This window comes from Lissotriton helveticus, chromosome 8 (assembly GCF_964261635.1).
Source record: "Lissotriton helveticus chromosome 8, aLisHel1.1, whole genome shotgun sequence".
NCBI lineage: Eukaryota > Metazoa > Chordata > Amphibia > Caudata > Salamandridae > Lissotriton > Lissotriton helveticus.
In genome coordinates, this window is record NC_136069.1 from 1,452,614,728 (window position 1) to 1,452,628,182 (window position 13,455).

The 13,455-nt window shown below is 46.1% G+C and overlaps 1 protein-coding gene across 2 annotated transcripts in view; it reads left to right on the forward strand.

The window, feature by feature from the left end:
* Window positions 1-13,455, forward strand: part of USP16 (ubiquitin specific peptidase 16) — a 385,832-nt gene that overhangs the window by 357,440 nt on the left and 14,937 nt on the right. For both annotated transcript variants that reach the window (XM_078658388.1, XM_078658387.1), the window contains exon 17: window positions 10,849-11,005. In XM_078658388.1, the coding sequence (XP_078514514.1) occupies window positions 10,849-11,005 (157 nt within the window). The remainder of the gene's footprint in view (window positions 1-10,848; window positions 11,006-13,455) is intronic.

Sequence of the window (13,455 nt, forward strand, 5' to 3'; positions counted from 1 at the left end):
GCGCAGAGTTGCTGTGGTTCTGGGGCTGCAGCTTCCTTATGTGGAGGTGGCCATTTATTCCCAACTTGGGGTGTTTGATCAGGGCCAGATGAGAACTGAACCAGTGCTTCCCTTCAGTGACGCCCTTTTTGATAGTGTGTTGGGCACTTGGGCTAAACCCATTTCAAGAGCCTCCGTGGACCATCCTGGCCCTGGAGACCGCTCTGCCTTTTCCTTCATCCTACTCTGCATAGCCTTGTGGTTCAGGCTGCTACACCCTCCCCCGACATCAGCTGTGCCTGACGTCCCTCCAGACAGGGAGTCTGAAAGTCTATGCTCTTGGTCAATATCTCTTTTCTGCCACCAGCTCTGCTTTGCGGGCCCTTAATACAGTCTGTGTTTTGAGCCATTTTTCTCATGCACTGTGGTATTCGGTCTCGCTCCTTGTCCCCTCCATCTCTGATGACTCTCGAGACACTCTTACTCAGCCGGCTCAGGATGGCCGGCAAGCAGATCAATTGCTGATTCGTTGTGGCATGGATACTACAGATTCCGTCGGACGAGCCAAGGCCCTTTAGGGTTTTTTGCCGGTTTGCCTGGCTACCCACCACCGGTTTCTGTGAGGCTGTTCAGTTCGCCTTGGTGGACATGCCTTTTGATGGTCCATATCTGTTTGGCTTTCAAGCTGACTCTGCTTTAAGCCGTTTTCGGGACAATTGGAGTGGAGCAAAATCTTAATCCCTGGTTGCTATACCGTTCGCCCATCTCCCATACTCAATCTGGCCAGAGAAAGTCTCCTTCATTTCTTTTCTGTGTGAGCCATTATAGGGCTGTGCCAGTTGGCTTCTTTTTTTCACTCATCCCCTCCGGTGACATCCAGTGTAGTGCGCCTTCTCTGGCAGATATTTTCTTTTCTTACATTTTTACCCTGTTGATGGCAGGTTGTGATCCCTAGTTGTTCTGGGAGGTGTCTTTTTCCCTGACCCTGTTTGTCTCTACACTGGTGGTTGCACAGTTTCTCTTGCTTTCTACCCTCATTTTGATCGGGGTGTTTTCATGGTATTATGCAGATGCACTGTTACCTTGTTCCCTACTCTATCTGGTGCACTTCTTTCCTAGCAAACGCAAGGGAAAGGGCATGATTTTTGGCCTATGGTGCACTGTCTGGTCCTAACCTAGGTTGTGTCCCTTCTTTCTCCCTTCAAGCGTTAGCACTTTTTGTGCTAGCTCTTGCTATACATGGGCAATACGTGCTCCTTCTTTCTTCCTTTTTTTCTCTGAGGCTCCTTGCGGACATACCTTGTCAGTCTCTTGACATGAGTGGCCTACTTAGCCCTCTCCTTCTCTTCTGTGCCTCTGAATGGCATAGTTTTATCTGCTTCTGCCTGACTCCGCACTACAGTTTCTTTTTCTCTTTTGGTTTTGAGACGCTCCCATGACCCATCCGATGCCAACCCTGATGTTTAGATGCTGGCCTGGCTCTTCTTCAGACATACCTTCTGCCCCTTTTGGGGATTTATGGCTATTTTTCATTTTCTGTTTCTTCTTGGACCTGGGTGCCTTGATCACCTGCTCCGGGTTGATTCGTGTGGAGGTTGTTGTTGCCTTGGAATCTTTCTGAGGAGTTTCCTTCGCTTCTTGCAAGCATGGCTGCAGTTCTACCCCTTGTGGGGTTTGTTTCCCTTGTTCTGATGAGCAAACAATATACGAACATGGGTGACGTAGAGATCCCCACTCACGATGTAACTTGGTTTGCTGCCTGGGCACAGACTTTTTTGTGCAAACAAGAATTTTTTACTTTGGCCCCCACGCTTTCTTTTTTTTCTTTACCAGAGTTTTATATAGTGCAAACTTGACCCAAAGGTATTGTGTATCAGAGCGCCTTACATGAGCACCAGTTGCTTACACAAGAACACATTTGTTTTTGTTAGGAATGTGATTTGCCCAGAATCACAGGATGTTGAGTGTCATTGCCAAGACTCGAACCCGGTTCCCCAGACTTGAGATCAACCGCCCTAACCGTTAGGTTCCATCCTACACGCTTGTTAGGCCGTGGGCGCTGCCTCTCTGTCCTTTCCTTCGGTTCTATAGACTGGTTCTTTAGTTGGACCTTTACTTATGGCGTTGGGCTTCGCACACTGTGTTCGCAGTTTTTTATCCGCTGTTTCAGCCAAGTCCCGCCACTGTCTGCTATTTTCTTTTAAGATGGGGACTATCTGATTCGGGCTACCCCGTGTTAGCTTCGTTCAACTCACCCCTTTTCGCAAACCTCCGTAGTAGTCTTAGTAGTCTATTCCAGCGGGGTTGTTTCTCCCCTACTGTTTGATTTTCAGTTTTCTCTCGACTGCTTGATTATAAGAGTTCAGTTGGTAGTATTCTCGTCTATCTGCTCACTTTGTCTTCTGGGGTGTGTGATCTCCAACCCCCCTTTTCCCTTTTATTCAGTGACATATGGCTGGTTGCCAGCTCACCGTTCATCCATCTTCAGCCAGGAATGATATTGTGGCTGTTTATATGTACCCTTCTTAGGCACATTGTATTATTCAGTGTAAATTCTGTATATATTTATACTTGTATATATTATACATGCTCCTTGCTTTGCCTTTGGACATCCCACCCCTTTCTGGGGATTCTGAGTTGGTTAGTCCCAGAGAGCTTCCTTCCCTCTCAAGTTGTTTCCTCTGCAATGCGTGGTCTGTGGCCATGATTGTTGTTATTGTCTGCAATGCTTTCTTAAACTTTTGGTTGGTGCTCTCTGCATTTCTTATTTCTATGGCGGCTCAGAGCTGTTATTTATATAAAAGTTTTTTCAAAAAGAAGATTCTTTTGGGGCACACTGTTTCCATAGCAGTTTCTCTATGTGGCTCTGCGTTTTAGCGTGGAAAGTAGTCGCGGACGAAACGGACGTCAGTGCGTATGGGGAGGGCTTATATGGACTCTGTTGACGTCGCATCCGGTAGAGTTGCTCAATACCCTCTACTGTAGAAACGTTTGCAGATCCACTCTGGCATCTATGGTTAATTCAAAGGGAAGGCATCTGCGGCTAGATCTTGTCTCTACCAGATAAGGCGTTTTCCAAAGGTAAGTAACTTATTCATCTGGGAAACGGATATATGGTTACAAAAAAAATGGAAAAGGGGTTACACAGTAAGAGAACAAGTCATGCAAATTGCGGCCAAAAAAGATGAACAGATCATCCTCTGTAGGTATATCGTCAGTAGAGCTAATAAGTGAGGCGATATGGAAGGGAACTCTTGGACCTAAGAGGGTCTGGTCTCCCTTCATAAACACAGACAGAAAAAAGTTAAGATCATTATTCATGTGTAGTATATGAATTCACGAACAAAGGTGAGAGATAATTGCTGTTGAGATTAAGAGATTCAAGATATTCAAATACGGTCCCTGCAAAAGGCAATATGCAGTATTGAGGAAGAAGAGATAGCAAAGCAAATAACAGTTTTATCTAACTTGGAATGTTGAATTAAACAACAGTATTAGGAGCAAAATACAAATAAACTGATAACACAAGGCAGCTGCTGAGACCGTTAAATAGAAATAGTATGTTGTGATAGGGAATTTGTCTCCCATCTCTCTAAAATATTGAAAGGGGTCAGATTGGAGCTAGAAAAACCTCAAGACCAACTATGGATTCTCAGGTGTAGAACTGCTCAGACATCACCGGAATGTGCTACCAAGTGTCGTAAATGCAGCATTTGGTGCCCATAATTGCACAAAAAAGCGTCAGTGTCTTTTTCCATATGTGGAGCATTTTGTTTTTGTCTCCTGGCACCACTTAAGTTTGACTTCATACCATGTGTGAAAATCCCCAAAAAGGTGCTATTGATGACTGGAGGTTTAATGCAAGAGATACCTGCTATCCAGCCATTTGTGTGCACTCCAAGGCCTTGCAGAAGGAAGAGGCCAGGATTTTGGCTGCTGAACTCAAAGGCCTTTGATTCAGTTCAAAATTGGAGAGTTTGGAGGAGAGACCGGGTTCTCAACTTAACATTACCTTTCCTCCCCTTCTTCAAGACACACGCAGCAGCTAGAGCAGCTGATAAACACCATCATTTTCATTGGCCATAAAAGTGGTAAGGACCCCTTACCCTTCTGTTTATGGCCTGATACCAGTGCTTAATTTGAGCCGGTCAGGGCCACCGGCACTCATTTTTGGGGACCTGCATTGTTCCTCAGACTTCTAGCAAGAGAGGGAAAAACATAAGAAACTGAAAGAAGAAGGAAGAGAAAGCGAAAGACTGAAAAGCAGTCATAAAGGGAGAAAGCAGCGACCTGCAAGAGTGAGATAAGGGGTCAAGGAGTGGCTGGTAGTGAATTAAAGAGGCATGACATGGATTTAAGACTACACAGCCTTGGTATTTGGTGCACTGACATTTAATTGCACTAGCTGCGGGCTTCTGGGCAGAGCTTTGGTCACCAGCGCTCATTCTTTTACAAACTAAGCACTGCCTGACATTAAAGAATAAAGTCAAAAATATATATAAAATCCTGTTAAGGGGGAGAGGGGGTGGCTTCCATTGAGGTGCCGCAGGGGATTTGGATTTACGGGGGCCTGTCTTGGCAAGGTTTGGTGATATGGCCCAGTGGTGTGAAAAGCTGCTGTTAAATTCTACAACATCAGTAAGGCAGAATACTCTGTATCCAGAATATTGAAAATGGCTATTTAAACATCAATAATGGCTGCCGTACCCCACTATTAAGATGTAAGGATGACGGTCAGTCTTTCAAGATACCATTTTCCTGGGTATGACCGCACTTGGAAGCTACTTTTTAAGAATCTGTAGTAACAAATAAATATTTGAAATTGATCAGTAGCATTACCTGTTCAAGCTTGTTTCAAGGATGCTCCTAAGCAAAGTGAATTGTTTACATATGATGCATGATCTTTGCTGTGCTCGTTGAGAACCTTAAACTAACAGGGAGGCCCTGGGTAGAAGATGAGACTCAGATGACTGATATTTATGACATCCTCCTGTGTCCTATTTTGTCATAACTCAAAATGATACAGTCCCCAGTTGTCAATAGTATTGTCTTGTTCCTACACTGAACTTCCTCTTCAACATTTCCTGATGGATAGACTGATTAACTCCACCATTTCCCCAAATAATTCTTGTAATATATTGAATGAGTCTACCAGTAAGCTGTCTGTTACTGCCTTGAAAGAAGAGTTCACAATCGCTTTTTATGCCCAAAAGAATTCCTTAGTAAAATTACCCACATTTGGGTATAAAGATGAGTATTGGTAATCTCTCCCTGAAAATATTTTTTTCAGTGTTCAAATACTCTAAGACTACAGTGTCTCACTTGGAAATATGTGAAAGACTATCAGTGTGCAAAATAAGAGCATCAAGTAAAACAAGAAGCCTAGGTTGTCTTCCATATATGGCTATATAGTTGCAGGGACCTGGTACACCTACAGCCTGCCAACAAAAGGATCAGTGGCAACAGCCTACTCCACCAAGATAGACTTTTCCAGGCATAGATAAAGGAAAAGGTTATAAGAAAAGTCGCTCTCCAACCCCACAAAATAAGACTATCGTTCCTTATCAAGCCCACACAATACCAGTATGGTGTAGAATAAAAGCCTACCTCAAATATTGGAAGTTTGTAACCACAGATGTATGCATACTAAATATAAACAGGTGTGGATATTCCATAGAGTTTGCAATGAAACCTCCAACAAAAGTCCTAAAGAGGCAAACTCTTTATATTTCCTCATAACGGAGCACGGTCTTCATGGGGACAATGTTAGATCTGAGCTTTCTAAACAGACTATTAAAGATGCACACATTTCAAATTATGACTTTTTAGAATGTGATACATCTTTGAAAAAAGATTTTCTAGCAACAATCAATTTAAAGAATGCATTCTTCAACATATCACTTTTTCACCGAAAATTCAGTTTGTTATCTATAGTATGTACATTACGATCTCAAGGTGTTGGTATTTGGCAAAAGTCTGCACCGAGGATTTTTGCAAAGGGATTCCCAGTGGTAGCAGCTTCATGTATATCCATATCTTCTACTCGGGGACCTAAATTTCCACCTTGACAACTGCAATGACCCCGACTCCACTGCTCTACTAGACAACCTCACCAACCTAGGCGTGAAGCAGCTCTTCAACACTCCCCCGCCAGAGCAGGCCACACACTCGACACCATCTTCGCAGGAGGAACAAACATCCGCTTCTGCACACCAGCCAGCCCCCCTGGACTGACCACCACTGCCTCAATTTCACTTTCAACACCACCACCGCACCCAAACCTCCCCTACGCCCGCCACAAAGGAACTGGAACAAGGTCACAGAGGAACTCCTAAACACCACCCTCCTCCAGGACCTCCCCAGCGCCTCACCAACACCAACTCCAGAGCCAAGGAATTCCTCCACTGGATCTCCTGCTGGTCCGGCAAGCTTGTACCCCTTCGCCACCCCACCAAACAACACCTGACGAAAGCCGCCTGGTCCACCACAGAACTTCAAGAAGCCAGACGCTCTCCTGCAGACGCCTAGAGAAAACCTGGTGAAACCAGAACACCACAGAAGCTATGAACGGCCACAAGGACGCCCTGAAGGAATACCACCAGCGCATAAGAGACACCAAACAGACCTTCATTAGAGACAAGGTCCAGACCAATGCGACCAACACCAAGGAACTGTTCAACGTCATACAGCTGCTCGCAAAACCCACCTGCAAAGCCACGGACGTCACACCATTCCAGGAACTCTGCGACAAGCTCAGCTCCTACTTCTATCTGAAGATCAATGCCCTCTGCGACAACTTCAGCGAACCATCGACATACACCACCCCCTACCCACTGCCGCCGATAAGCCGACCATCACGTCCCGGGACCCCGCGTCCATCGAAAGCATCACAGCGACCATGAAGATAACCCAATCTGGAGCCCCTACGGACCCCTACCCACCGCACATCTTCCACAGGGCCGCAACCGGTATTGCACCCGGACTAGGATGCACCATCAACGCCTCACTCCGATCCTACATCTGCCCAGATGATTGGAAACGGGTTGAAGAAAAACCCCTCCTCCAGAAACCATCAGCCGACCCAACGGACCTGAAAAACTACTGGCTGATCTTGTTCCTCCCCTTTGCAGCCAAAGTCACAGAGAGACTCGTTAACACCCAGCTGACCACCTTCATAGAAGAGAACTTTATCCTGGACGCCTCCCAGTCAGGATTCCATAGCAATCACAGCACTGAGACCGCCCTCTTCGCCGCCACCGACGACATCTGCATGCTACTCGAGCAAGGACACACCGCAGCCCTCATCTTTTTAGACCTCTCCGCAGCCTTCGACACCGTCTCACGTTGCACTCTCGCAGCCAGACTGCACGACGCAGGAATTTACGGGCTGCCCTCGAATGGATCCAATCCTTTCTCTCCCACAAAACCCAGAGGATGCGTCTCCCTCCCTTCCCCTCCAAACCCATGGAAATCAACTGCGGAGTTCCCCAGGGATCTTCACTGAGCCCCAAGCTCATCTACATGGCCCCCCTCGCCGCCATCGTCAGATAGCACAGGCTCAGCATCGTATCCTACTCCGACGAAACCCAGCTCATCCTCTTGCTCACAAAGAATCCCGAAGACACCAGACTGTGCTTCCAGGAATGCTTGAAGAACGTGGCAGCCTGGATGAAGGACAGCTGCCTGAAGCTAAACTTAGAGAACACTGAGGTCCTCATCCTCGGTCCCTGCACCGCCGCCTGGGATAACACCTGGTGGCCCTCCGCCCTTGGAGCCCACCCACCCCTACTGACCACGCTCGGAACCTTGGCATCGTCCTTGACTCCTCCCTCTCCATGAACTGCCAGATCAACGCTGTACCCTCCACTAGTTTCAACTGCTTTCGCATCCTCCGTAAGACCTTCAAGTAGATCCCCTCCGACTGCAGAAGGACGGTCACCCACGCACTCATTACCAGCAGACTGGACTACGGAAACGCCCTCTACGCCGTAATCAACAAAACCCTTCTGCACAGACTCCAGACCATCCAGAATGCCGCCACCAGACTCGTACTAGGGACTCAACGCCACAAACACATGACCCAACACCTACGAGACCTCCACTGGCTCCCTGTCGAGAAGAGGGCTACCTTCAAACTCCTCACCCACGCCTACAAATTCCTCAACATCAGACCCACATACCTAAACAAAAGATTATCCTTCCATATGTTTCCGGATTCGCAGGAACAGAACAGGCGGGAGAGCCTTCTCCCACATCGCAGCCAAGACCTGGAACGAGCTTCCTTTGAACATCAGATGCTCCCCAACCCTGCACCCATTCAGGAAGCACCTCAAGACCTGGCTCTTCAACTGATCCGGAGCTTCCCCCCCCCCCCTCCAGCACCTTGAGACCCTCACGGTGAGTAGTGTGCTCTACAAAACCCCCTGATTGATTAATATCTTGATATCTGGTTGGGAAAGGAAGACTTATTACAAGGTCAGATTTGTAGGCCTCGACTTCATTGTCAATATGAAGATGCCCTCCTCCCAAACATCCTAACAAAACATGTTAAGAGGTAGAGAACGACACACAGCATTGTACATCTAGATAGCTTAACAATCAGTGGTGCTCACTCAAAGTAACAAGGCGCATATATGACCTAGAATTAAAAGCTGTTTTCTAGCATTGAAGTTTTTTCAAACCTGTATACTGAACAAGGGAGATCAGACAACAGAGCCAGCTATGTTTCACATAAACAACCAGGGAGGAACATTGTATCATCCTCCTTAAAGCTAGCACTCAAAATGTGGAACTGGGCAAAAGCAAGGAATATTATCACCATAGCTCATCATCTCCCTGCATGTTTTTTGTCTAGCAGCATAATGTTCTTCTATAACTGAATAACCTACGTTGAAAGGACACATTACTTTACTGGCACACATGTTTGGGTTTAGTTGACAGAGTTCAAGTCAAGAATCCAGTTAGGGTTCATAATCAGCACAAAGTGCGTCACTGAGTCCTCATTTTAGAATACAGCATTTACAAAAACAACAGTAGCTGTTCCATATATTTACACTGCAGGGGGGTTCTCATCTAGGCCTAGCTGGGCAACTAGTTAATGAGGGTCTCTTCTGAAAACCAAAGAATCACTTCCTTAAGCAATCCTGTTAATTGACCTTGTAACTCCTGGCAGAGGAGTGGAGTTACGTAAATCCTATCTCCATACAAGTGGTACCTATTACATATCTTCCAGAAAATATTTCTTCTTCCAAACTCAGTTTGTGATGTGAAGACCTTCTACATTTGTTATGAGTTTTTGTGGAAACACATTCTTTTGTGCATTTGAACAGCAGTTGGCAGTTTTATTTCGTATGCCTTTGGAGAATTAACCTCCAGGATATTACATTTATCCAACTGAAGACCACATTCATGACATCGATTAGTATTATAAGCAAGTTCGAGTCCCTTTCCTCTGACAAACCGTCTGTGGTTTTTTGAAGGGGTTTGAAAGATATCAAATCTAAGAAATAACCCGCTGTGCTTACATCTACACCAGTAATTTGTCCCTCCCATTTTCTTTCTGAATCCTATTTGGGATGCTGAAAGGACACTCCAAACTTTGAGCTTTAGGTAGATTCTCAGTTATCCAGTATTGGGATATCTTTCATAGATTCACATGCTTAGAATCATCCCCGCCGACAAGGTGGGAGTCTCGTGGTACAATAAAATATATACATTATAGTAATAATAACAGTACACCATAGGCTATAGTAGATAGCAAAGTCACTACATTAGCCTATCTTAGTCCTTTTGCAAAAAGAACCAAACTTGGAAGCCAGACAATCAGGCATCAGCCCTTCCTAGAACCTTCCCCACAGAGAGGCAAACCCTCAGATTTTCTACCGCACCTCGTGTGTTAGGGAGTCTCCCTGAGCTCTGCTCAGTTTACTTCTTTGAAGAAAGTGTCTGATTCTAAGAAGAGTTTGTTTTAACTGTTGCAGCAGGTTGGGTTGGGTTGCCTCCTGCATTCTGGATGGTTCTGAGGTCAATGACATAGCGGTCCCTTACATCATCCAAGCACATGATTTAAGGTTGAAGGCAATGTAATTGGCTGTGTGGCATCAAATCATATGTCCAGTGTCATCAGGCCATGCTCTTGTGTATATTAACAGAGCCTCTAACACCTTCGCTGCGGCCGTTATTTCGGCGCAGTGCTGGGCGTTCCAAAATGTGAGCGGGCCGCGTCGGCCGTTGAACATTCGCAGCACCAGCCAGGTAGTGCTCCGAACGTTCAGCGGCCGAAGGCAGCAGCTATGAGGCTAAAGTGTCCCCTCTAGCTGCCTTCCTTAGTGTTCAGTTATGGATGATGTATACTTTTCCTCTGAGTCTAAGGAAAATGGGTCTGGGGCGTATTAGTATGCACATACTACTCCCTATGTTTACTGATACTGCTACATCTGCTCTTCTTCCAAATGATCCTCCAGCCACCTTTGCTATCTTTCCTAATATATGTGACAGATGGAAGTGAGAGACTGTAACTGAATACGTTAGATGCCTTGTTTGGGAGGGTGCCAGTGGTGTTAATGAATGCTAGAGGAGAGGAAACGTTTCAATAAGTTCTCGTAACAGGAGTATACCCATTGAGTGTAGAGCAAGGAGAGCTGTAGGGGGGTAGAATGTTTATTCAGATTCTACTTGCTTTTTTTTATTTATCCTAATCTAAAATTTGCATTAATCAGATTTACTTTAGCACTTTTTCAAAAACCACAATGTATTGGCACAAATATAAGACAATTATCTACTACAACACATTTAGCTCCATATATAAGCAATGCACAATCCTTTATTCTTTTTTTGAACTAACAGTGCTGTAATATGTTTGCTTCACAGAATGTTGCTGAAGGTGACACCAAAGTGTTGTATTCTTTGTATGGAGTTGTTGAACACAGTGGATCCATGCGGTCTGGACACTACACAGCGTTTGTCAAATCACGTCGACCAAATATACGTTTGGCGGATCTTGTAATCCATAAAGTTGTTCCTAAAGGTAATTATCTACAAAAAGAACCATTATTCTGTTCTAATCAGTTAATTAAAATTGCTGAGAAGTCTGTACTTTTCAGTGGGGACATCTAACACACTAATCGTAAACTTTTAAAAATCGTTGGAAATGCGCAAAAGGTGGGATTAGGGCACCTGATCCCCTTCAGCAGATGCAGCAATAAAAGGAATTAACGTCCGTGCATAGAGGTAGCGCTTTTGTGTGGCTATGCAGTCACTTGCCGGGCGGTTTGGAGCCATTGCAGACCCATATGATGTCTCCTGCCAGCGCACAGGAGCACTGCTGTTGAAGTTTGCCAGATCCAGTCTGGCGTCTGGGGATATTTCAAAAGTGTGGAATCTGCATTTCGAAATAACAATTAAAAGCACTTATTTACAAGGACACTGTCTACTATGCAACAGAACAGTTTGTTTCCCAAGTGTCTCCTGGGTGGCTTTGTCGAACAGTCATGGCCCGCTCAAAAGATACAGTATAATACAGCAAATCTGGCAGTAAAGATAGAATGTTTAGGTCAAGCTTGAACTGGGCTACCAGCTACCGATGGCAGGGAGGCGTCAAAACATCCTCCGTCTAGATCTGCCTGCACAGCTGCATCCCAAAAATAAAATCACGTCACTGATAATGGCCTGGGTAAAAGGGTTGACTGGGGTGGGGTGTGACTACATAGTGGGGTGGAAGGTAAGGGCCTTCACTGTCTTAAGATTAGTAAATGGGATAACTACATCTGCTGTTTGGGGCGGACAAAAACAGGAGAAATACAGTGTAAGCTCAGACAGGTAAATTAGAGTCAAAAGGAAGTCAGGAACCTTCAGCCTTAAAATTACCTTGACCATCCGCTACTGGCACAGATAGCAGAGCCAGAACCATTAGGTAATAGCTACAGATGTATGACCAAATGAATCTGGAATATAACAGTTGATCTAAACAGATTTTGCTCTCTATGGTTCTTAATGTCCAGTCAATGTTTCAACTGTTCTTATCCAATATGGAACTAAAACAGCCATCTAGGATGTATGGAACTCTGTTTGCATTTCTCTTTTTTTGTTGGTAGACACACTAAAACATTGAAAGTATTTAAAATAGTGTAGCTCTCTTGCATAGCCCAATGAACTATGCCCTTTTTATCTACTAAAAGAGAATTGGATAGTAAGATTGTCTGTATTAATAAATACCACTTCTTTTGAACTGATTAGGCAAATGGAAAAATAAACTGACTTATGACGCGAAGTATAGGTAGAAGTTTTAATACTGCATGGCCCAAATGCCAATAAGGAGCGAACTTTCCAAAACGTTCTGTGACCTTACTGAGTATGCCTTCAACCTCTTTCATCCATGGAAACATGCAATATCCTCATAATGGACGCACGATTCGTGTCTAAGTTGCACCCGGCAGTGGATTACGCAGATATCTCAGGCAATGTGGGAGCATGTATGATGAGAGCTCGCACGGTCGCACCCTCTTCCTGGGAAGTGCTGGTTTAAGTTTGCTCGTCCCCGGACGTGTTGCAGTCTCACTGCCGGGCAGCAAATTTTGGTGGTTTTCTGCTTGAGGCTGACTTGGGTGCAGAAATAAAACTGGACTCACCTGCAGCTTGGGGGCAAACTCTGCCCGGTATTCCTTTTGCACCAGCCACCGCCGAACTTGCTCCTGTCTTCCTCCCTCCCGCCGCCGCAGCCCACAGCCACCAGCGGCCGCAGTGCGGAGGGGGGGCAATCACGGACCACAACTCCCAGACGCCCTAGCGGCACCGGAAGCCGCAGCACGTAATTTCCGCGCCAGGAGGCGCACAAAAAGGGTCACAACCTCCGTGGAGTGGGGGACTCACCTGCAGCTTGGGGGCAAACTCTGCCCGGTATTCCTTTTGCACCAGCCACCGCCGAACTTGCTCCTGTCTTCCTCCCTCCCGCCGCCGCAGCCCACAGCCACCAGCGGCCGCAGTGCGGAGGGGGCAATCACGGACCACAACTCCCAGACGCCCTAGCGGCACCGGAAGCCGCAGCACGTAATTTCCGCGCCAGGAGGCGCACAAAAAGGGTCACAACCCCCGCGTTGCGGGACCGCGCGCGGGCGAAGCCCGGGCAAAGGGCGGGCCCTCTGTGGCCCTCGGAGGCCATAGCAGGACGGGACGGGCCACCCCCCTTGGCCTTCAAAGAGGAGGTAAAGCCACGGACTGACTATCCCATTGACTATCACATCCGCCTAGAAACTGTTATATAGACCCCTAAGGGAGTGGTTACAAACATACCCTTTTGGGCTGGACTTATGCCTTAGGTCATAAGACGGGCACGCAATTGACATTTCAGTACTAATGATTGTATAGTACCGTTGATATAATTACTACAGCTCAGCTCCTAGACACCCCAACTAGTATGGAACCTCCCCCAAAAACAATCATTACAGCGTCTAATCTCCCCTGGCTAGACAAATTAAATAG